Source organism: Aythya ferina (genome assembly GCF_964211825.1).
Source record: "Aythya ferina genome assembly, chromosome: 1".
Taxonomy (NCBI): Eukaryota; Metazoa; Chordata; class Aves; order Anseriformes; family Anatidae; genus Aythya; species Aythya ferina.
The window spans coordinates 55,162,276-55,187,040 of NC_140296.1; the positions used below are offsets into that span (position 1 = coordinate 55,162,276).

Below are 24,765 nucleotides of genomic sequence, written 5' to 3' on the forward strand. Positions count from 1 at the left end.
ACTCTGGTGACCAGAAGCACGCACAGCATTGCAAGTAGGCATTCACCATGAGAAAAAAAAAAAAAAAAAAAAAAAAAAAAAAAAAAAAAAAAAAGCTTTTACCACAGAAGCTTGCTGCCTTTCCTAGGCTGTCCTTGTTTAATACTTCCTTGGGGCTGTGTTTGCCTTTTTCACAGTTTTGTCACACTGGTGTCTCCACCGTCAGCCAGTGGTTGATCAAAAGCATCCGTGTTGTTCTCCTCAGGCATGGCCAGCTCCATCCCCAGGTAATAGCTGGACAACTGCCTATTTGTGTCTGAACTGATGGGCAGAGTTCATGCTGATGATTGGAAATAATTTGTTCTTTCGTACTGTTTCTTATTATCCAGATTTCAAGGTCATCATCTTCTGCCATACCCTGATTCTTCTATCTTCCTATTGCCAGCAGAGTTTGAGTCATCAGCACATTTCGCTAGCTTATCTGGAGCTTCTGAAAAACACAGATCTGGTATCCCGGAGATATGAAGCTTAACAGTGTAATCAAAGTGGTTGGTTTCTGCATCTGTGACTTCATAGCCCCTCCAGCCTATGCCCTCACAGATGACTTCTCCTGGAACTGATACTGTGTCCTACTAAGCCTATAATAAACCTCTAATTGATTTCATGGGGCATTTCACTGTCCCCAGATTTTCTGCACCTTTCTAATTTTTGCCTGTTTCCAGTATGCTGATTTAATGGTTGTTCCACTGTCTGGGGAATTAAGTGGAACAGGCTTTCCCTCCATCTGATGCATCTACTTTTTGAAGCTTTTTTTTTTTTTTTTCATCCATTGATTTAAATATTCTGGAAACTCTCAGCTGTGATATCGTGACATAAATACCTGGCTGTATGTTTCCGCGAGGACCATTTTGCAAGAGAAAAGACTTTAACACTCATAGTCAAGGGTTCTTAAAAATTATCTGGTCAGCAATGTGCATCAGTATGTGCTTAGACTGTTTTTGTGCACAGCAAGGGAGATTTTGGCTTTGCCTTGCTCCTGTGGGCAATTTTTCTAAAAAAAAAAAAAAAAAAAAAAAAAAAGAGAAATCATAAGATTTATCTTCCCCTTAATTCTCTTTTAGGAATGTTTCATGCTTTTGCAAAGGGTATGTGTGTTGGACTCTTTGTTTTCTTTTGCTTTTTTTTCCCCCTTTCTGTCAAAATTCCATCTCTGTTTTCCATCAAGGATATGTGAAAAATATTTTCAATATATATCATTAAATGGTTTCCTTGTTCTTATACTACTCCCTAGGCATCTGCTGCTGACTGCTTTTGGAAACAGGATACTGGGCTGGATGGCCCTTGGTTTAACACAGTACAGCTGTTTTTATTTTCTTAAATGCTGAATCATTTGTCAGAAAAAGTGATTTTTAGTTATTTACTTCTATGCAGCTGCAGTGGCTCTCAAGAAGTGGAGTCTGCGGTTTGCTCTTGAGAATATAAAGACAAATTCAGAGGTGTACAACAGCTCATCTAAGTAATTGCAGAAGTGTTCCTAATTGTAACCTTCTGCAGAATGCAGAGTCAGTCGTCATGTGTTGCAATGAAGTTTGCAACTTGCAGAAAGTCTGCATATTTGAGGAGAAGAATAGCCAGAGGACTCCAACAGCAGGCAAAGAAGGAAACTGTCCCAGCTTGCACTGTGGAGGGAAGAAAAGGGTGCCAGATGGGAAAAAAATCTGCCCAAGACTTGGTAGCTGTTGTTGCCACTGCTCTGGAAAGGAAATAGGGAAGAACTGGAGAGTTTTCCAAATTCCATAATATCGTATCAAAACTGTAGATGCTAAATTTAAGAGACTTACTACAACTTTGCATACATTATTTTTGAAATCTCTATATTTTATCAGTAATTCATTTTGATCCAAAGGAATATTTTATTCCTTTGAATACATAGCATAATAAAAAGTTAGGTTTTTGTTTTTAAATCAATCGCCTCACTGTGCTTGTTTCTTTAGTGCTTCATGTGCCACTGAAGTCAGTAACAGTGTTGTGGCATGCTTCAGGGAGCCCAGACTTGGCTGGGAATCATAGAAATACTGTTATTAATGACAGTGGACTAATGATGATAGGCTTACAAGGTTCACCTCATACTGAGGTCTTCAAAGATTCCTGAGCATTAATTAATCCTACCTGCTTACATGGTCATATGTAAAGGTGAAAGCTTTCCTGTTTTCTTAGTTTTGGGATTTGAATTCACAGTATTTTCAACCAAATTCTGCATTTGGACATCAAAGGTAGACTCTTAATTTACTTTTACTGTGCTTTTGCCCACTTAGTAAATTGATCATCAGAACTGATTTTATAATCGAATGTGCTGTAATCTGATTTAATTATTTTCCCTGAGGTTACTGTTTCACTTTTTTTTTTTTTTTTAATTTTGCCATTTGATGCATTCACCTTCTAACTGTACACTCTTTTTAAGTTTTTAAAGGGATCTAGAAAGTTTGAGAACCTTGACCCGTATTTTTAAATTTTATATTGGCAGAGCATTTACATCTACTGGGCTTTGTTGACTTGTTGCTCAGGAGTTAGTTAAAGCTGGCTGAATATCTGTCCTAAATATGTCCTAGCAGTATTTAGGAATACTTGGAACACCAGTTTTCCCTTCTCCAGCAATGGTGAACTAGCCAACAAGCAATATATTTTTATCTGACTCCACTCTCCTTGAAGGACTTTGATCTTAAGGAATGCCAGCATGTTTGTTTTAGCTTTAAACAAAGAAAAATTTAAACTTCTGGAACACGCATTTATTTAGGGCAGCTAGAGAGATGTACAAATACTAGTGTTAGCCCCTAAACTATTAGTGAACATGAGCAAAAATAATAATAAATTAAAAAAAAAAATCAGATGCAGTTTATTTTGTGTATATTACTTTTCCAAATGGAAGATGATATTTATCTGAAGACCATTAAATTGGGTTGGGTTGGGTTCTCTGCTGTCTTTTCTGTTGGGACCTCAGCAATGGGCACTGGCCTTTAGGCTGCACCAGCAATCCCACATCTCATGGTACAGCTACTCACAGCCAACCCAGTCCGATTGGGAAAAGGGAATGGAAACTGGGGGCGCTGAATATTGCTATGGAGCGTGGTGTGGTAGCCATCAGCTCAGGCACTCACACAGCCTCTGTAGGCAGCTCCCTGCTTGGATCAACAAGCCATGGTGTCGGCTTGGGCCATTCCCAGACAGGCAAATGCTCATTTACCCTTACTCCCCTAGCAATGTTAAGGATTTTTAGACTGTTGGAGAGCAGTGACAACCATCACGTTTCCATCATAGCGAGGCTGTAGTTGCCCTCTTAGCTGCAGTCAGAGAGATCAGAAGAACACTTCATTAGAAATCTAGGGTCTTGTTGTGTTTGTGTGAGTTTGTTTTTAATAGCAGTCATAAAAGGTAGATTTAGAGCATTAGAGCCATGTTTTTAGAGGCCTTCATAGTGTTATCAGCTCTTTGTGTGTCTACAAGTGGTACATGATAAATTGGCAGACAGCTGTTTGATGATATATAACATGTTGTCTGGTACTCAAGTAGCTTAACATTTCCCGACTGCAATCCAGCACAGTTTGTTTAGGATTCTGGTCTAATTTCACTCACTTGCTCACAGCAAGTTGAATATATTAAAATCTATCTGAAATTGTTCGGCTTTACTCTGAGACACCTTCAGTTTCTCATTAATTCTAATATTTCATGAGTAGTTAATGACTCTCAAAGGCTTTGTGTTTCTAAAGCGCCATATTTAATTACCTCATGATTGGTCTTTATGCTGGGGTTTTGTTTGGTAAATGCTGAGAAAAATCCTTTGTATAACGTGCCTGAGTTTTTGCATTGTTTCCCTGTAGTCTCCAAACTGGTCATTCCACTTGTTAAACTGGGTTGGCTTTTGCAATCTCTTTTGTTGTGGGATTTTCCTTTGCTTTCCCCAGTACATTCCAGAAATTGTTTGCTTGCAGGCAACTCTATTTATAAGTTTGTTTCATTTCTGTTTGATGCTTGAGAAGGTTTTTCATAGCTCTTACCTTTTCTTCGGTTTTGCTATGATATGCTAAGCAAATGTCCCTTAACTAGTTAAAACTGAACACTTATTTGTTAAATACAACCAGCCAAGGAAATCCTTCAGGCGTGCATCCCCATTTTTTGCTGTTTCTGGTTCATTGTTCTCAGGATTACAGCATGGGAAAACTAATAAAGTGTGGTCTACAGTATGGTGAGTGGCTGAGCATACGATGAACCTTCTATTGAGGCCTCAATACCTTTAAAATTCACCACATTTCTTCTTCTCAAACCAGAGTTGACATTTATAGCTCATTTGGAATTCTCTATTCACTGAAACTTCGAGTCTGGGACTAACATTGCTGAGAACTCCGATAAATACTTACTGATGAAACACTGGAGTTTCAGTGTGGGATGGTAAGGTGAAATACATAAAAAGCCTCGTGACGTCTACTGGAGGAGACAATTTTCTATAAAAATGTTAACAGCATTGGTGTATTCTTAGTGTCTATTTAAACTTCATTAAAAGACATTTTCCGCATTAGCAGTTTGCTACTTTCTGATGACGTTATTTGCCAAGGAAGATGGAGATTATTTACTATATTCCACTTGACCTGCTGTAGGAAAGCAAGGTATTTCTAATCAGTCTGAATTAAGGGGTACATTGTTAAAAATCTACAAAAACAGATAGAATTAAATAATTGTAAAGCTAATGATGGCATTTATGTTCAACTCATCCCCAAAGCAATCTCTGTTTCAAAGCCCATGTCTTTAAAAGTATGGAGGCACCCTTATAAAAATCTTACATTCTGTATGGAGTTGCTCTGCCTATACACAATCCACATACCCTGCAGTATATGGCCTGCCTACAGATAAGGGAAGATGAGTGCAGTCCTTCCAACCACCCACACCTTTTCCCTGTGTGCTTGTTATCTGTCTGACTTTTGGTTGGGGACAGAGCTTTGCCTTTGGTTGCCTTCTGAGTCTTAGGTCTTCCAGAGGATTCCTAATGATTTTTAAGTTTCCATGTTTCATGTATGGATATCCTGCCACTTAGCCCTATAAATCAATTTATGTCTCATTACAACTGGCTTGAAGATGTGAAAATATATGTGAAAGTCAACTTTTCTTTTTGCTTTCATTTTTTTATTTATTTTCTAAGTAGTATAATGTAGGGATTGAATAGTCTGAAGAGTGACATTTTGTAGTCTGCCTTGTGAATGACTGGTAGGAGGTAAATGACTGTTTGTATCAGGAGCTATATCTTTTGGGCATAGTTTTCTTTTACATTTGCCAAGGAAAGCCTGACTATAGTCTTTGCCATCCTAACATGGCAAAAATTTCTCAGTGCTACATATGCCAACCATCACAGAGTCACTATTTTTTGAGAGAGTTGTCTCTATGCTGCTCTGGGAAACTACAATAAGATGTTGCTGGGTGGTACAGACTGGTTAAAACCTTTTATTTTTTTAATATGCTAGTGTTAAATTCATTGAATTGTCCAAACTCCCTCACTCCTTCTTTCCATCCAGACATTGAATCCCCAGTGATTAAACAAAGGAGTTGGTTAAACCCTGTCTAGCTGCTGGTTAGTGATCTCATATTTTGGCTATTTCTCCTGATGAATGGTACTCATCCATCACAATTTTTCTTCACCGGAAAGCAGCAGGGTGGGAAAAAACACTGATTTAGCCATCTAAATACTTCTTTTCCAGACTGTTTGCAATTACAAAGGCTTTGTGAAAAATCTGAATCGTGATTGTTTCAATTATGATTAATATTTCGTACCATACTACATTTTAACTGGGGTGCCCGTCAGATCTAATTTGAAGTGCTATAGCAATTTTAATCACTTTATGATGTGCGTATCAGACAAATAAAAATAGAAAACAGAAACAAGTACTTCATGGTTCCTGGCTTTGAAAGAACAACTCTTGTGAAAAGCATGAGATCACTATGTATTTTTTCCACCATAAAACTTTGTTTTGGTTTGTGGAGTTTTAGTTTAATGTGTTCTTCAGCCTTTCGACATTTATAAGGAGTATTTAAGCTGCAGTCCTTTCTGACCACAATGTAGCTGTGATGAATGATTCTTCAGCAAATGAGAAAAACATGGGTTGGCCATGCCATGAGGCCAGGTGGTGGGACGGACAACTTGTTAAGCTCTGTGTGCAGTTTTAGGTCCTTGGCTGTTGTCTTCTCCTTGCTGATCCAGAGGGGAAAGTTCTTGGTACTTCTGATCTCTTCACTGCTGCCCAAGAGCAGAAGGGGGAGAAGGCCGGTCAATGACAGGCAGTGTGATCTTCACCTGGAGTTTCTCTTTTGGTCATTATTACCACTTTGGCATAAAGAACAGTGACAGAAGCCTTGGCTGCCCCTCCTGTTTTGGACTGCATCCTGTCTCTTCCTCCTTGGCACCCAAAGGGGAACATTTTGACAAAAAGATATTTGATGGGAGTCTTTGCCTTGTGACTGCTGCTCAGATACAGTGCAGACAGTGGAAACACTTTACTCACAAAGGAAATTCATAAATTATGTGGTCCTCTGATTTCCTCTTTGGAAAACAGTACTTCAGATCCTATGGTAGTTTCTACCGAGAAGCAGATGAGAGTGGAGCAAAACTGTGAGGGCTTCCACAAAGACACTGAAAGCTGTCAGTTTGCCACCTTCACACGGAGAACCTGCTTGTCTCCTGTAGAAACGTTAAGGGGAAGGAAGAGCAAGTCACTAAGGTGGTTCATTTATCCATTTATCCATTCATCTATCCATTTATCCTGGCAGATCTCCTAATACAGCCTGTCGATACTTGTTGAACTGCTTTTATGTGTTGAGAGTTAGGGTGTGAAGGTGCCATCTACAAAATGTTGAAGAAAACTCAGAAAAGTCCTTGTTTAAGTCAAATGGTCATGAAGTTCTTGCTGCATAGATCATTTGCTTTCACACTGGGAAGACTTTATACACCAGTACGCGATAAATTTAGATGGAACTTAAAATATATCAGAAAGTTTGCACTGGAATGGTGCTTACATGCTTAAAGGCATTATATTCTTCAAAACACTGGTTGGCAACTCATTATTCTGTCAATGCAATGCATTAGCTGAGATGTGTAATGGCTACTTGCATTAAAGCATTTCTAGACAAATGGTCCTTTTAAACTTTTTAAATGTTACCAAATGTTTTGTTTACAGTCACGTTTAAATAATTTTATTTCTCAGAAGTGCTTGGAGCGCGTGCAATCATTAGCCTTCAGTTGGGTGTGTTAATGAAGCACGTATGAGTGTTTTATTACCAACGCTGTGCCGTTGTCATCACCTGGATTTAATCTTACCCACCATTTTCCATATAATATCCTCCCGAGGATATAATATCCTCCTTTTCTGAGGATTGTAAGTCAGAATGCAATCACCTGGGCTGAAACATTAGCTGACTCAGTGTTTATTTACAGTTTTGGTGAAACACTTCAACCATTTTTGAGAAACAGCTGAGAGGTAAATACCTTGTTTTTCCTTTTTAAGTGTTTCTTAAAACTAGTTCAATAATAAAATTGATTTCCCATTGCTTACAGCTGAAACATGAGATCTCTCAGCAGAAGGGTTGTTCTGATACCAGTAATTTGCCTTATGCTATTTTTGTGAAATTTCACCCAAATCTGGTTATTTTGCAAGTGTGAAAACTCGCTTTTTATGTATGCCTAGCAGAGGCTTTGTACGGGTTGGTATCCAGATCAGACAGACTCTGAGCGTGCTTCAAACACAACTGTCTCTGTGTTTGCTCTGTCTCTTCTCGGTGTTCCCCATGTTTACCCTCCTTGTGTAGAGCAAAGGAAAAGCACGGACATAAAAAACACAAGCACATGAGACAGGAAAGAAGCGAGGCCAGTTCACTGCTCCTCTGGAGGATGGGGAGTGACACCCCAAAAGTGGGGTTGGACTCCAAAAATTGGAGTAAGACTCCAAAAAATCAAGAGCCGTAGGAGTCTGCTGAAGCCACCTGTACGTGCCAAGTGGGTGCAACTGCAAAGCAAAGGGAGGACAGAGATCCGCAGCCAAAAACCACAGACATTTCTCAGCGTTTTAACCATATTTGGTCTCAGTTTGTTCTGTGTAGAGTGGGAGTAATGCTGTCTAATCTCACAAGGAGACCAAGAAACCCATTAATAATTTTAACAGAGCCATTCATAAAGCGATCCTCTAGGGCCAGCCCTATGGGTAGGCCCAAAAGGAAGTGGATATATTGCATTCAGGACAAGGGAGAGATGAATGTGAATCATATATAAACATTATTTGACTCCCTATTCACTGTATGGGAAAGAAGGCTGTGTAAAAAAGATGTGATCATGTAATTGAGGTTGGTATTGCCACATCTGCTCGTGACACTGATGAAGTAACTCGCCGTCGACATCAGTGTACACTGGCAATGTAGTTGCAGTACAATAATTGGTACATAGTGTGTACGTTCCTCTAAGAGCCATGGATATATGCTTTGGAAAACCTACAGGCAATATTTTAATGTGAGATTAACCTAGAATTTTATTTAGTCAAATCTGTCTTAAGGAAAAGAGTAATTATCTGCTCCTTCAACAGAGCATTGAGGAGTTATAAGCACTCTCAAGACCACAATCACATATTCTGGTACTTAGATGAATATAGCATTCAAATAAGGTAATAAGACATCCTAATATGTCTTATCTTTTCTCATAACCATGATTTAGCTCCTAATTCTGTAAGCTACCATTTGAGATAAATGCAACTGCTTTCCACTTCTTGCTAGGCTTTGTTAGGTCTTCTGGAAGTTTCCTAATACAGAGTGGAGAGGACAAAGAGCCCTATAACAAAAATAAAAGATTTGTTGTTGTTTCAGTTACCGGGATGTCAGGGGTTCATTCTTGCCTCTTGCTTGAGTTTCTAGACCTCCTGCTACCCTCTCCCCCTGATATTTAAGCTGGTCTGGAGTGTTGATTCTCTCAGTAATTCACATTAATAACGCTCGCGCCCTGCTGCTTCAGGGGAAGGGATCTTATTACCCTTCCTGCTAGTAGTGCTGGTTTCTCCATTCCCTAAACAAGGAAATCTGAGGTGTGCCAAACTTCAAGAGAAGCTAGAAATTTATCGCTGATGTTAAGAAAGCCAGCTCCCAGAAGAAAAGGATTATAGACTGGGTATGGCAAAGGCTAGGAAAGGTGCCTGCTTACCTTCTGCTATTCAGGTCAGGCACACTTGGTGGAAGTTGTTCTCTACAAGCAGTCCTAGAGAGTACAGTGGCTTTTAATCTCACCTTGATTATTTGTTTGTGGCTTTTCATGTGGTGATGGATAGTATGAGGGATTTTATGTGTGATTCTTTTTTGGAAATGCAAGTATATTTCCCTTTCAATTTAGGAGTTTTTTTTTTTTTCTTCTCTTTAATCTGTGCTTTTTAATACAAATACATGGTGTTTCTAAAACACCAAGAAATTGCAGTGTGTTTTCAGCAGCTTTCCAATGCACTGGGAACTTGTGTCAGGTTCCAGCCTCGCTGGTGCATCCCAGGAGCGAAGCCTATGATTTATTAATAACACAGCTGTGGTTCCTGCACTGTCATTAAGGGCTGGTAAACACTCTGCCTTCTGCACAGGGACAAGATAGTGTACTTTTCACCTCTGCGATTATGTAATGTGTCCTAGGCTATCTGTATATTTAACTAGGCCGTAGGTTTTTCCTTTTGTTTGTAGAGCGATCAGCCAAGAAAGCATGAAATCCCCAAGGGAAGAGAAGCTTTGTGTGTTGTATCTTCACAGAAGCTTTGTGTGTTGTGGTCACCCACCTAGCAGCTCGCTTCATGGTCCCGTGGAGTCATTTGGTTTGAGAGCTGGGGGCTGTGAAACCTTTGTGGCCGAGGTTGTTGCCTGCTCCATATACAATGGACCCATCCTTCAGCAGACTCCCCTGGTACATAGGAGCCAAATCACACTGATGTGCCTTTTCCAAACCTCTGTGATTCACTGCAACTGCCAAATGAAACATCGTCTCAAGGTTCCCTTGGACAGGTGACTCACTGTACGTGACTAAGGTGGTTGGTTTTACAGCGCTCTCCCCCCCATTTTGGTGTGGTCTGGTCTCAGGTCGCTCCTCATTGCTGACGTACGTCTCCTGCTCCTTTCAAATGCCATATAGTTGCCTTTATGGCTTTTTCTGAGGCATGTTAAGATCCTTACTATGTTGTTGAGGCTTGCAGACATCCCGACGGCAAAGCCCTGTTCTCGCTACTGACAGCTCGCTCTTTCTTTTCTAACCTGGTTATGGCAAAAGACATGTATAAATGTTGAAGACATTTTGTCTTTCCTCCACAGGCCACTGAGAGAAAAATAAGGTGTCTCAGGGCGATAGCTGTCAGTACTGCAGTTACCTTTGCCTGCATTTTCACTGCCAAATGGTGTTTCCACACTGAGGTAAAGCACAGCTTGGAGTTTAAACTCATTCCTGTTCATATGAGCAGGGTTGTTTTAAAGTAAGCATACGTCTGTTTGAAAGCTTTTATGCGGATTGTAAAGGAGGTGAGGAAGGAGGTCTGTCAGGGAGTGGCGCCATGCCGTGCTCATTTTCTTGCTTGGTCAGAACATGATATATGCTCGTCTTCTCTACGCCTCTATTGCCTTTTCTCTTGCCTGATGATCTGCAGTCAAACAACTTGTCTTTCTTTACTGGCTTTACTTCTGCAACAGCTATTTGTTTCTGCTCTGGAGATAGTGAGAAAAGTTGAAGAAAATCACCTCTTCCTGAGATTTTCAGCTATCTTCTTTTTCAGTTCAGTCAAGTTGAACTTAATAGTGGAGCACGTCGTTTGCCAGCAAAAAAATCCACGTCACCCTGAATTGCCATGCGGTCCCACCCAGGATTTATACAGTTCTTTTCTGTCTGAAAAACAGTCGATCTTTGTAATGAGTGGGTGCACTGGAACTGCCCAGTCATCAGTTACGTGCGTGTAATGCTCTCTGCTCAGCAGATACCGAGGCTCTGTAAAGGTTTAGGGCCTTCGAAAAGAGCCCCACACAAGGTGGCTTCGTATCCTGTGAAGAGCCTTACCACCGATATACTAAAAGCAATACATCAGGGGAATTTTAACTAAACAAAGTTACACTTCCATCTGCTTCTTTGATGTTGGTTCAGTAGTTTTCCCTGTACTGCACATTGGCTTGTCTTTATTCCGTGGACATTGCCTACGTGCATTAGAGTGAAGATGAATTTCAAGGCTTGTCCACAGTTGCCTGTGATATATTCATCAGTGCTGGTAGCCAAGCATGAAGCTGAGGTAAAAATAACTGGTTTAGATTTTGAGTGCCAATGAAGGGGGGAAATCAAGGAGGGCAAAAAAAAAAAAAAAAGAGTCTATGTAATTGGGGAAGAAATAATCTTTATTTCCTGATTATTCTCAATTCATGTTTGAGCCAGTAAATACAGAAATAGAATGTTATCAATGTAAACTGTTGTTTCTTTGTCTGAATTTTCTTTGTCTTATTTGTTAATCTCAAGGATGTTTGTCAAGCGACTTACAATTTCATACGCGTCTGAGCAATTTAATATTGAGTACAATTCCCTTGATATTGCAAGGCAAATTATTAAACCATTCTCTGTAGCCATCCTTCTCAACATGTGTTTGAAAGAGCATCTTGAGAGACTCAGAGCTCTTTGTGCATTGCAAATGTGCTCTCCAGTAGAACATTTTGTCTTTTTCCATTTAAATAAATATCTCCTATTAAGTCTTCAGTGTTAGGACTCTTACATCATTTAGACATTCCATCTTTTTATAAGACCTCAATTTTTCTTCAATTTTTTTTTTTTTTAATGTCAGTTACAGGCAGTTCTAGCTCTTTATGAATAAAACAATCATTTTTATTCTACCCGCTTTTAGTTTCATACAAATAATTGAAATAATTAGAAGAGTAGCTAATGGGTTTTCTTTGCTTGTTGGAAAATGAATCAAGCTAAAGTCACCTGAGATTTTTTTACATTCATTCCTTTTCTACTTTCAAGTCAGAAGCTGAATTTGCCTTCTATTTTTTCTTAAAGTGGATATGTGTAGGTGCATATAAATATGTATGCACACTCACTAACTTTGGTGGGTGGACTTGCAAGGTAGCTTTAGAAATAAGGAATTAATTTCTCTTCAAAATTTTGATTTTTTTTTTTGGGGGGGGGCAGATCAAACAGCTGTGATATTTTAGGTGTGATATATGAGATGCTTTTCTGTTGTTGTTGTTTAGTTTTGTTTCTTTTGAAATAAATTTTATTCTTGTCCTAAGGTGTATTGGCAACAAGTAAATTTTCAGGTGTTTGAACTTCCCATCAAAAGCTTCATTTGACTGTTACTAGTACAGTTTGGCCTTTTTAATTTTTTTTCTTTCTCTCAGATAGTTCACTTATGTCTCGTTTTCAAAATACAAGATTTTATGCCAATTTCCACCTTCTGTAGAAAATTAGATACAATTCTACTTAGGCTATAGGAATCATGTTTTCATAAGCATGCATATTTGCAAGTCAACATGCTTCCAATATGAAATGCAAAATTCAAAAATCATTTGAAGCTTTTTTATATACATTGATGAATAAATAAAATGCTAAGTTATATCTTTAAAAATCAATGACTAGTCACTCCCAAGGCTTAACTAAATCCCCTAAGTCCTTGCACATAGGCTTAACTCTGCAGGCATGTATAGTCCTATAGATTGCGTGAGGTGGTATGTATTCACAGCAGATAAAAAGGGAATTCTTTAATGAGGTGTCTGCTTTTTTTAATTTCTGTGAGAACTTGGGAAGCAGCTAGAGCTGCACAAGAGAATTGAATCCCAACATTGTAATGCTGGATGGAAAATAGTTTTTAACTCAGCCCAAACTGAAGTCTAGGATTTTGACTTGATCTTGAGTGTTGAATGAGCTGTTGGTATTTGAGCTCTCATGTAGAAATCATATAAGGGGAAATAAGGAAATGCAAGTCCGAGAGAACAAGAGGAATCATCCTTCTCTGCATACCTCAATGAATATACAGTCCTCACTTTTGTTTTGCTTTGTTGTTGTTGTTGTTGTTGTTGTTGTTGTGTTTTTGTTTTTTTTTTTAATTTGTATTCCTTTTTGGTATTTCTGCATTTGAAAAATAGCATTCGAACTGAATGTTTTCGGATGGTAGAGATAGTGTCACTGTCTGTGGACAGGAGCATAAGCCCCTGTATTTTGGTCATCTAAAAATACCCTGCCCTCATATTTACCGGGTCTGTTTTTTGGCCCTACAGAGCCCAAGATCATTTAAATGACAACTTCCTTATTTATGCAATGGTGAAATTGTTAAATGTATTGGGTGAGGACATACTCATTCCCAACCAGAATTTGCCAAGGGGTTGCTGAAGAAGAATCCCAAAGGAAAAGAAGAGTTGTCACCAGAAACTCTTCCAGAGAAGTATTTATGGCATAGGTACCTCCACAGCTGCTGACATTGCTGTCTCTGTGGCTATTCTTGCCGTGTGCTGCCACCATCCCAGACAGGGGCCAGTGATAGCTCTTACTCAGCCAAGCTCTGAACAGCATGTAATATCTTCAGGTATCTAATATCAATATCAAGAGCAGGTGATGTCTTGTTGACTGGCATGCCCACAGTTGCAAATGCATAGAGTATATTAGAGTTTGATCTGGTCTTTACAAGCATGTGGAAAGTTTGCTGAAGCTGTATGATATGGAATTACAGATTTATTTATTTATTTCTGTTGGAGAGGTGATTGTAGCATCAGGAGGGTTTTTTTGATTGGTTGATTTTGTTGATTTTTTGTGTGTGTGTGTTGTTTTTCTAACTCCAGGAAATGTTGGGATCGATAAGTGTCTAGCTGGAAACCAGAAATTTTTTTGACCTTTGTAAAACCAGTTGCTCAAATGTCTTCTAAAACTATTCGTCTTGAATGTCATAAACATTTTTTTTTCTTAAAGTTGCATATTTAATCCTCAGAGATCACACAATTTCATCTGCATTTGTTAGTTTGAACTCATTTTCTTAAGGAAGCAGATTTGGCATAACTGCACTCTCTGTATTTTTGTCAGTGTCAGCTTTGCACCCCAATAACTTTTGAACACCCTGGCCAATTTCAGGCCACTTTACTAGAAACAGACGTCTCAAAGACGTATCACTTGATGTGAAAGAGTTCTCACAAAAAATCTGTGTCTGGGTGGAAGACAGAGATCCAAATTACTGCCCCGCTAAGGAAAAGGCTACAGCATAAACTGAGCTGCTGCTCACGAGTGCGGCCTGCCAGCCACATGCACATTTTGGCTGGCTGTTTAGGACATGCGCAGCTGGAGCAAGTTATATTTATTGCGTGACCTGTGTGCCAGTCTGCAGCCAGGAGAGGTGGGAGGGTGCTGTGGGAAGGGAGGAAAAAGGGAGGGATGGACATGGGGTACAGAAGGAATCTGGGAGCTTACAGAGAGCTGATGTGGGGGTAACTGGACATACCTTGGGGAGAGGGATGGGAACAAGGGATCTGCAAAGAAGTAGGCCTCCCCATTTCTGCTCCTCATCAGGCAGTCTGTCTTCTAAACATATTGAATGTGTAATGATGCTCCTCCTGGTAGAGCAGCCCTGACGACCACCAAGGGGGTGTCCAGAAGGTGCAGCCCAGCTCCTTACAGCCATGCATGGTGGCAGGATGCAGGACACTCAACGTAAGCCAAAACACGTCAGGTTCAGGATGAAAGCAAGGAGAAACTTCCTCATCTTGAGGAAGTTGAGCAGGATGCTCAGAGGGGTTGTGCAGGCTCCATCCATGGAGATTTTCAAGACCTGACTGGTCTGACCTCAGGGCTGACCCTGCTCTGAGCAGCTTTGACTGGGGGCCTCTCAAAATTCATTCCAACCTGAATTAGCCCCTGCTTTAGAAAAACAAACAAACAAAAAAATGATGCAGAAAAGCACCTCACAGGAGTTCTGGACTGACTGTACAGATTGGGGCTGTTCCATTCACTACTGGGCTTTTACGCTAAGCATGCTAAAAATATGCATTGACCCCTGCCTTAAAAGCAGCCTTCAGTAGGTGAGCAAAATGCTTGTGGATGCATTAGTTGACTCTCAGCTTAAAAGATAAGCAACACATTATTTTGTTTATATATATATATAATAAAATTCAAGCATCTTATTTTTACAAGAGATAAAGGTAATTTTAGTAGGTAAAAACTAACTCATTATTATGCATAGGCAATTCCCAGCCTGGGCCTGGATGAATTATTATTATTGTTGTTACCATTAAAGCAATGGTAAAATACTGAAAAACGCTGTGGATTTATTAAATATTAAATAAAGAGATGTGGCTATACAATCTGCAGTCAGGAAATGGGTTCTCAGTATTTTAATATGCACGGTTAAGGTGGTTTACTTCTGCACTCACTTCTTTTTGCTTATTTTGAAATTATAATTCCTGGCTTTTTAATATACTCCAGTCTTTGGGCTGTTTTGTGCCACTGGTTTTCGGCAAACTACATATTGGTCTTTTTAGGGAAATCTATTGATTTCAGAAGAAGTCGGTGGTGTGCCACAGCTCATTAAGGGACGTGGGTTTGGCACCAAGCCAGGCAGGTAGCTGCTCTCCAGACCATTGACCCTATGGAAGCAGAGTCGCCCCTTGCTGCACCTGGGCCCTTTGAGCCCCGTTGTGTTCCCAGCTCCCTGTGTGCATCCCTTCTGCCTCCCACTTCCTTACGGGAACAAACCTCTGGCACACCCCAGCCACAAGCCACAGCATGTCCTCGGTCTGCATCATTAGCAGTAGGAAAGTAGTGTTTCTGCTGAAACTTTCCATTACCTGCCTGAAGTGTCATGTACAGCTAGGCTAGCTGTAGAGAGCCAAGCAAGAAAAATGAAGAGGTCAGAGGTAGGTGCCATGCTTCCTGGATGAGGGGAGGGAGTAACAGAGCACTGGGAACTTAATCTGAGATCCATTCATCATTACTATCTATTACAGGTAGGGAGACAGCTCACTGCGAGTGAGCTTTTCAAGGGAATTTGTATGGGAACTGAGCAACTGCTTGTGATGTGCATGTTGATAACCTTCACTTCATGGGTGAAAGCAGTTTCTAGGGCACAAGTTTCAAACCAATCTGTCTGCACACCCTGTTTCAGAACTCTGACTCATATGTGGGAGTGGGTTAAAAGTTGTATGAAGCAATGATTTTCCCTGCTGCCTGCCTGCCTCATCCTTCAAAGGCAGTTAGTGCTGCTGTGCACCAGGCAGTCTGTGGAGCAGCTCCTGAGCTACTGCGATGGACCAAGCCTCACTCCAGAGGCTTGATATTCACACACCCTAAACTCAAACCACTTGGTTTTGCCTCTGTATTTGTTTTGAGGAGGCCTGCTACTGCAGTAGTTTTTCTACAAGAATCCAAAGTAGGCCTTTATTGTAGACCCAACAAGGTGAGTACTCCAGCACTTTGTGCACAGTGCTTTGTTCTGCTGTTCGGTTGGTGTGTTGCTATCATCTCAGTTGGACTTTGGTTTTGATATTTCAATAAACAAAAAATCCAGGGTCACATTTGACTGAGGTGATACCACAAGTTCGAATTTTCATTCTTGCATTGATCAGTTGTTGGGAATCAGCCCAGTTCTGCTCTGAAACTGTTCCCATCAGCAGTTCATAGGGGCACGGAGCATTTCTCGCCAAAGAAATGAAAAGTCGCTTCCAGGCATTTTCCCCCAACCACTGAAAGTCCAAAAAGTGAAACTGGGTCTCAGAATTTATTTTGTTTTGGTAGCTAGGACGGGATTCATCTGCTCACTATTTTCAGTGCTCATTCCATTGCCATTTATTTTGGGTCATTTCATTTTAACAAGGCTTGATCTGTTTACAGTGCGTCTATAGCAGCGTGACAGGGCTACACAAGTTCATTGCTAACCAAGAGCTCGAAAAAACTAGTCAATGAAGCACAAACATGAATAGCTTCAGAGAATGGAGTAAATTTTTATGTGCTTGGATTATTTTGGAAAATTTTCTGAAATAACCCGTCTTTTGTGCTCTGTGGGTTGCTTTGCAGAGCTTGAAGCGATGGTGTATGCTAGCCATGTGCTTTGGGAGGTGGCAGTGGAGTGCTCACTGTAGGCTTACTTCAAAGTTGAGGTACTTCAAATGCCATGGCAGTTGAAAGTTACTCCCTAATTGAGGATCACTTTCATTTGCATTGGTAGATATTTCCATCAGATAGATTTACGTGATTTTATTTTGCTGTTTTCGTTTTCACATTTGCTGTATGAACCATTTACATACAAATTAGATTAAGGTTACATACAAATTAGATTAAGGTTAAATAGGTCTCAGTTAAAAATGTCTTAATCAGGAAATCCTCATCAGCCAACATAAAAGCACACGCTCGTTGCCGCGCTCACGGGTAAACATGTTCCCATTTAACATTGTAAAGGCGACAGCCTTATTACCCCATGAATGGCAGAGCCTGCCTCTTGCTTTGTCCAAGGCTAATCGTGACGACTTCTGGTTCTCCTTATGCCAGCTGACAAAGTGACTTTCCTTTTGGGTGCATAATTAAAACCCTCAGAATTAGTGACTCGTGGAAATAAGGAGGAAGAGCCGAAAATGGCTGCACCTATACCAGCACATCTAAAGAGCACCAAGTAATGTTCCTGGGCACTGAGGCGTAGCTGTCTATAGACTGAAATTTTTAGCTTTCCTGAACTCCTTTTGGCCTCTGCCATTCAGTACAGTCACAGCATCCAGGGGCTGTTCTGGTGCTAGCAGCAGGTAAGGGCTGTTCTCCGTGGTTTAATGGTGTGGAAATAGCTGTCTGCATTCCCCTTGGCCTCGGTGCTGGAGAGCATTCCTAGACGTGTTTAATGTTTTCCTGCACAGGTAGCTATTAAGTCCTTATCGCAGATTAGAGCTGGAACCAGGAGCATTTCAGTGTGTGAGTAAAAAGTGTGACATTAATACTGCCATTCTGGGACATCCAAAGCATACAGAGGGTTTTGGAGGAAAAAGTGTGTGTGCGTGTACACATACGCGGCATCCAAGTACGTGTGTGCTGTGTGATGTTCCCTCACAGGGTTCTTAGTGTTCAGTGTTCTCGAGGCTATAGGAGGGTATTCCTGTCTGGCAAAGCATTACAAAGTGCTCATACCAGAGAATGGAAAGTTTAAGAAGCACTTCTAAAAAAGGTCTCAATTTGGAAACTTGTTTCTGCAAGTTGAGTGTGTCACTTCGAGTTTGACTAATGCCCTAGGTCCTCCGGTCACAGCTCTCAAAACTTCGTGACAATTTATGAGCCATGTTGTCAAAGAGCCGATCTCACCAAGTCCAGCCCTGCAGCTGCAGAGGCAGATACACGACCTGCTAGTGCACCCTACAGTTTCCTTTTCTGGGGGAAAATGCATCTACTTCTTACGCTGCTCTGCCAATCTTTTGGCCAACATGTAGTCAGTTGTTGTAGAGGTGTGCTCCATGCTCATCACCTCCAACACAAATCACCTAAAGGATGGCTGCCCACCATCAACTTTCCAAAATAATCCAGCTTCTGTTGCCTGTACTATCTCATAGCTATCTAAAACCCCTGTCTTCAGGCTGTCTCCTTTTGCTGTGCACCTTCAGATTTAGCCCCATGCACTTCTACTGAATTTAGGCTCCAAAAATACCAACTCGACTTCTGTTATTTTATACCTGAATGGAAAGAGTTCAAAGTTTTACCCGATGCAATAAAAACAGGAGGCAAAGTTTTATATGATGTAATAAAAACAGGAGGCCAGAAGGCAGTGGACTGTAATAAGGATGAACGTACAAGAGAACACAAGCAGAGAGTTGTCACACGGTTATTTTTTAATATAATGTACTTACAAGAATTATTTCTCTTAAAGGAGGCTTACATTTATCATTCATAATGTAATGTAATTCATAAAAACATTTATGGTATGGTTACACTGGGTACCCAAGCCAAGATACCATGAGAGGCAATTCAGGCAGCCTGGATAATACTCAGCCTATTAATTGTACAGCAGTGATCTGTACTTAACAATGAAAGTGCCATCAACAATTTTCAAAGCCTTTCTCCTTGTCTGTGGCTAATACCCTTAACAATCAGTCAGAGGTAGTGGGCTGAGGCAGAGCTCAAGGCCATCAGCTCCTCCCAGCCTGCTACACGGTTCCCAGGAAACACCCTGCATTTCATTACTGCTCGCTTAGCTTGTGGTGTAATATTGTGCTGCGGGGCATTAAGCTATCATCAAAAGCAATAGACCAATTAGTGTGACTTCTTTTTCCAGGGTCGTTGTACGAGGGAGAACTGCAAGTACCTTCATCCACCAACACATTTAAAAACTCAACTGGAAATCAATGGCAGGAACAACTTAATCCAACAAAAAACTGCAGCAGCAATGCTTGCCCAGCAAATGCAGTTTATGTTTCCAGGAACACCACTACAGCCAGTGGTAAGTTTATTTCTCTGGTGGTGTTATCGGTAAGTAAGTTAAGGTAGAAGAATATATTGACCCACAAAAGCTCTCTAAAGTGGTACCAATAAAAATAATCACCATCTGTTGATTTAGGGAACTGCTGAGATGCTAGAAATATTTTCATTTATATTTGCATTTGAAGAGATGAAGGAGTGTTGCTGGAGATTTGATACCTTTTTTATCCTAGACTCACTTCCTTTTTATCTCTTTTTTTTTTTTTTTTTTTTTTTTTCCTTCATTCAGTTCCTGTTAGGTTTTGTCTAGATTTGCAAGGATTTTACCTATAATATCTCTGGAGGTGTAAAGTTGTATAACAATAATTTGTTAGTAAGTTATTTGAGTAGGATTGCAAAGTTCCCCTCTCAGAAGCCTGTGAATTTGAGTGGCTTCAAGCAGTATTTAATCCCAATACCTGGAAAAAAGGGTAATGTCATTCAGGGTAATGATTTCTCTCTCTCTTCTGATCTGAAGTGTCCCAGAATAAGAACTGATGATACGTCCACCTACAAACTCTGTGATTTATTTTAAGGTAATTCACATGGTACCTGGAACACTTCAAATCCAGTAGGTGACATAAAAATAGTGTCCTGCAGCAACTTTGGGCTGTACATGAAAATGATCAGTTGCTGTGGACTGCCTTTGCAGTTCAGCTCTTCATTGCACCAGACTTCCAGAGACACGTAATCTGAACAAGACTTTTCACATATGATATTTTTCAATTCGAATGCCCACTGTAAGGCACTGGAGTGAGATTTCTTTCTCTAACTTGAGGCGTATACAGCATTGGCATCAAATTTTACGCTGGGCTTCCTAAATCCTTTGATAGTTTATCAAAAGAAATAGGCACTTCTAATTACCATTCACCTGGCTTGTTTCAGAAATCTGCATTCAGATTATATGGTTTGGTTTCTTTTAAGTGCCTTTGTCTTTCCATGAACTGTCAAAGGAGATAAGTATAAGCATCTCAGGTTAGGACATCTGTATTTGGCTACATTAACTGCCCCCAGATGCCTGGTTTTACACTTGAAACATCTGCCGTGAGGTGGAAGGCATGAGCAAAAAATGGGTGTCAGAAGTCCCTGAGTTTCAGGTACATGTTTATCAGCTTTCAGTATGTATGGAAGATGTATCTTGATACATTGTCACAATGTGTTTTGGTATTTCCTGATTTTCTACTGCTTAAGTTTTCACCAAAAAAAGTTTTCATGGAATAATAAAATGATTCCACTTCTTGGTATTATGAATAAAAATTGGAAATGGCAAAATCACGCTTTTTACTACTCACTCATTTTATCATTTGAACTTTACAATTTCATTGAAGTAATGCCTTCTGTACTGATGGCTGTGATAAAAGTGGAGAGTTTTATTTCTCTGTCATGCATAAATTGCCTGATTAAGATGACTCAGCCTTGACCAAATGGATAAAATGTAGAAGAAAATTCCATAGAAGTCATTTGACATGTAGATTTATCCTTAAAGTTGTATCTGATACAAAGATGGTATTTATATTTTACATAACACATACTGTCCCTAAAATAGTTGAACCATTGTTTCATATAAATCTTCATTATTATGCTCGAAATAATTTAGCTCACACTTGGCATATAAACCATGCTATTTGATATCGAGCAGTTTTGATCTCTGATAAAAACAGAGCATTATTCACTTCTAACGCTCTAGGGCAAATAGATGCCATTTCCATACAGTTGGCTATCTTGGCTAATGTGCTGCTCTCTGCAACTTCTTGGTACTAACTGAAATTCAGTTATAATTTAGTAAAAAAACAACAAACAAACAAACAAACAAAAACTAGAAGTAAACCTTCTAGCGTGTGTGCTTTCTCTTGCATATTTTCTGTATAATTTGTGTGTTGGCTTCCCTTCTGGAACCAAGGGTATGCAGGCCACCTTGATGAGAAAGACTTTCTTCTTTCATTAAGTGTTTTTAAGTCTTCCTAAGTCCATCTCTAGTGTTCAGCTATTCCATGGTTCATTTCTAGCTGCCAGTTTACTCAGGGACTTAATTTGTGACAAAGCTAATGTCAGATTTGTACTGTTTCTGCAGAGTTTTGCATTTATAATCATAATTATTTACCATTATAGCTTCACTCTCTGGAGTAAACATCTGCTCTGCAGAGCTAAATCACTTTCCAGTCATGACCGTGGTCTGACCATGGTGATGTTCTGCTTCTACCCCCCTTGGAGCTGGTGGTGACAAACCCACTATTCTGCCTTGGTAGAGCTGGGTTTTAGAGTTACACAAGTGCTCTTTCTTCTGGTCGTGACTTCACTGACTTGCTCTAAGGAGGCACGAAACAGATTTTTATACCCTTATCTTTCCTTCCAATCAACCTTTTTTTTTTTGTAAGATGAACTCAAGCTAAGGCTGAGTAATCGCTTTCTAAATATTGTGTCCAGCTGAGATTATAATATTTATTCTGCTTGCCACTGGTGACAGCTGAGCACACAAACATTTGCAAAGGTGAGACTTTTTGATGTATGAGCCATAGCAACTCCTACAATTGCAGGAGCTGGCTGAATACAGCATGCAAAGAGATGGAAGTTACATGCCAAAGAGTTCATTATTTATAGTCTTACTAGAAATATGGATTTAATATAGGTAATAATGCTTCACCTGTGAAATCTGGTACTTTGAAAGAATAGCCTGTTTTCCAAAGGAAAGTAGGTATTGAGAAAAAGCAATAAAGTTCTGTTATTTCAATTTTTTGATGTGTAAATAAGCCTGCAATATAAGCTGGACCTCCATAGAGATTCAGGTTCACAGTGGGACTTCCTTTGCAGTGGCAGCCTCTTTTCCAATAGCAGAGCTACAATGTGCAGTTCCTAGTATGCAGCTGGAATGTGTTACGTGATTAAAAGAAGAGAATATGCTGTGTGTTTTGCCAGCTGCTTGAAATTCTTTGATTAAGAAAATGAATCGGCGCCAGGGAGAACATGCAAAAGACAACTAATAAGCTCTTGATTAAGGGTTTTTTCATCTTGGTCTGTGTTTTCATTTTGCAGCCCACATTTCCAGTGGGTCCCACAATAGGAACGAACACGGCTATTAGCTTTGCTCCTTACCTAACGCCAGTAACACCGGGAGTTGGCTTAGTCCCGACCGAGATCCTACCCACGCCGCCTGTCATTGTTCCTGGAAGTCCACCGGTTTCAGTCCCTGGTTCAACTGCTACTCAGAAACTCCTCAGGACTGATAAACTGGAGGTATTGTGGGCACCACCATGACTAGAAATGTGATTCTCTGTCAGGCTGTAGGGAAGCTCCTGGAGGAGAAAAAGCCTTATTTTGGAAACTATGCTGAAATATAGTTGCTCAAAGTGTAGACATCATAACTAGACAGAATTCCTACACTTGCAGCCAGTGGTAATTAAATACATTTATAAGGTAGTGCATTTGCTCAAATTTAACACACAGAAATCAACATGAAGATTCATCTTTCTTAAACTTCATCTCTTCAAATAAACCTCAAGTTTGCATGCCCGTAAAGGTATGCTTTGGTGAAATACCTAGCAAGCACATTGTCACTGCAGTATTATTATATTATTATATTCTTATTATATTCTTATTATATTATATTATATTATATTATATTCTTATTATTTTATTATATTCTCCTTAGAAAAATCAGCTTGTCCATTCTGTTCATTTAATTATTTTTAAGGAGGCTGTCCACTTTGTTTATAGACTCTCTACCTCATGTATCAGCAAGAGGAACTACATCCATAGCAGTGGAGTTGCAAGAATATAAACTACAGTTAGAAAGGGACTGGACATTTTGTGAGTCTCAGCTAGTTTAGCAGGGGCAGTTTCTTCAGTAAGAATCCTTCCCAGCTGTTTTCTAAGCAGGAAAAGGAGAGACATTTGGGAATGTTTCTGTTCCATGTCCGTTTAGCCACCATACCACAAAGCTACCTGAGGAGCCCAATGTGTGAGGGTAAAATAGACGCGTTTCCCTCTCCCAGAAGAACATAATGGGTTTATTAAATCGGATTCAGTGATCTCACCGGGGAAGGGGATGGTCCTTTCTGGGGGGACATGGGCTCTCCCTGCCGTTTCGGGTTGCAACCAGTGTTGTTTTGCACATAGGTGTGCAGGGAGTTCCAGCGGGGCAACTGTGCGCGTGGAGAGACTGATTGCCGCTTTGCACATCCGGCAGACAGCACAATGATTGACACAAACGACAACACCGTAACCGTGTGTATGGATTACATAAAAGGTCGTTGCATGAGGGAGAAATGCAAGTATTTTCACCCTCCTGCACATTTGCAGGCCAAAATCAAAGCGGCGCAACACCAAGCCAACCAGGCTGCGGTGGCAGCCCAGGCAGCTGCGGCAGCTGCGACTGTGATGGTAAGTGCTGGCATATATGGCTGCTTTTCTTGACAGAAGCTCTTTGATGCCTATTTTGCTTCAATTTAATGCTGTTTGCTTATACTTTCTTTTTCCCTTTTGCTTTTTTTTTTTTTTTTTTTGGTAAAAAGATAAGAATTGATAAAATTGCTAGTATTGCTTGATGGGAGGAAGCGCTCTTTTTCTTCATTCCCGTATTTGAATGCTGTATTTCTATTCAAGACAGTGAAGCAAATGACACTCTATACCACTTCTGTTCTCTGCCTTGATTATATGTTAAATTTGCCCCTCGTATTTCCAAACAGAAATAAAATCGTTCAATGTCCATTGGAAAACAGGTGTGGATATGCTGGTTTAGCTCTGAAAACTCTGAAATATATAGATGTGGAAATTTGGAAGAAAAGGAAGAAAAGCAAAGAGACGTTTTTTGCTTCGGAGGTCGGTAGTAGAAGAGAGACCTGTATCAAGATGTCATTCAGTTAGATACCTGAGCCTAACCCAGACACCTTGGTCCCACCTCAGAGGTGGTGGAGAAAAACCTGCGTATTCATCCATGCTGTTCATTTGTTCATCACAGAAAGAAGAGGAAGAATTGTCCTCTGTAGATCTTTCCCCACTGCCTAAGAAGTGTTGACTATATCTTTTTGCACTTTGGTTAGGGGAGATGAGTCTCATGCTAAGAGACCTTTCTTGCCTCTCCCACTGACAAGGCAAGTTACTTGAATCTCTCCATGATGCCTTTCTATTTTCTATTAGAATAATGGTGTTAAAAAGCAGGTAACTAAAATGGAAATAGTTCAGAAATAGAAGAATAGTTCAGAAATAGTTCAGAAAAAGCAGAGTGAGTGTAGCCAAAAAAAAAAAAAAAAAAGAGAGATTGAGGACTTTCTATTTTCAGAAATTTTAAGCTCTTACTGAAAGCTGTTCAGACAAGT

General features: G+C 40.0%; 1 protein-coding gene across 12 annotated transcripts in view; it reads left to right on the forward strand.

Annotated features, from left to right (window-relative positions):
* The window catches only part of MBNL2 (muscleblind like splicing regulator 2), a 108,402-nt gene that overhangs the window by 55,154 nt on the left and 28,483 nt on the right, over positions 1–24,765 (forward strand). For all 12 annotated transcript variants that reach the window (XM_084506883.1, XM_084506892.1, XM_084506891.1 and 9 more), the window contains exons 3-5: positions 19,272–19,436; positions 22,484–22,684; positions 23,567–23,830. In XM_084506883.1, coding sequence (XP_084363009.1) covers positions 19,272–19,436; positions 22,484–22,684; positions 23,567–23,830 — 630 coding nt within the window. The remainder of the gene's footprint in view (positions 1–19,271; positions 19,437–22,483; positions 22,685–23,566; positions 23,831–24,765) is intronic.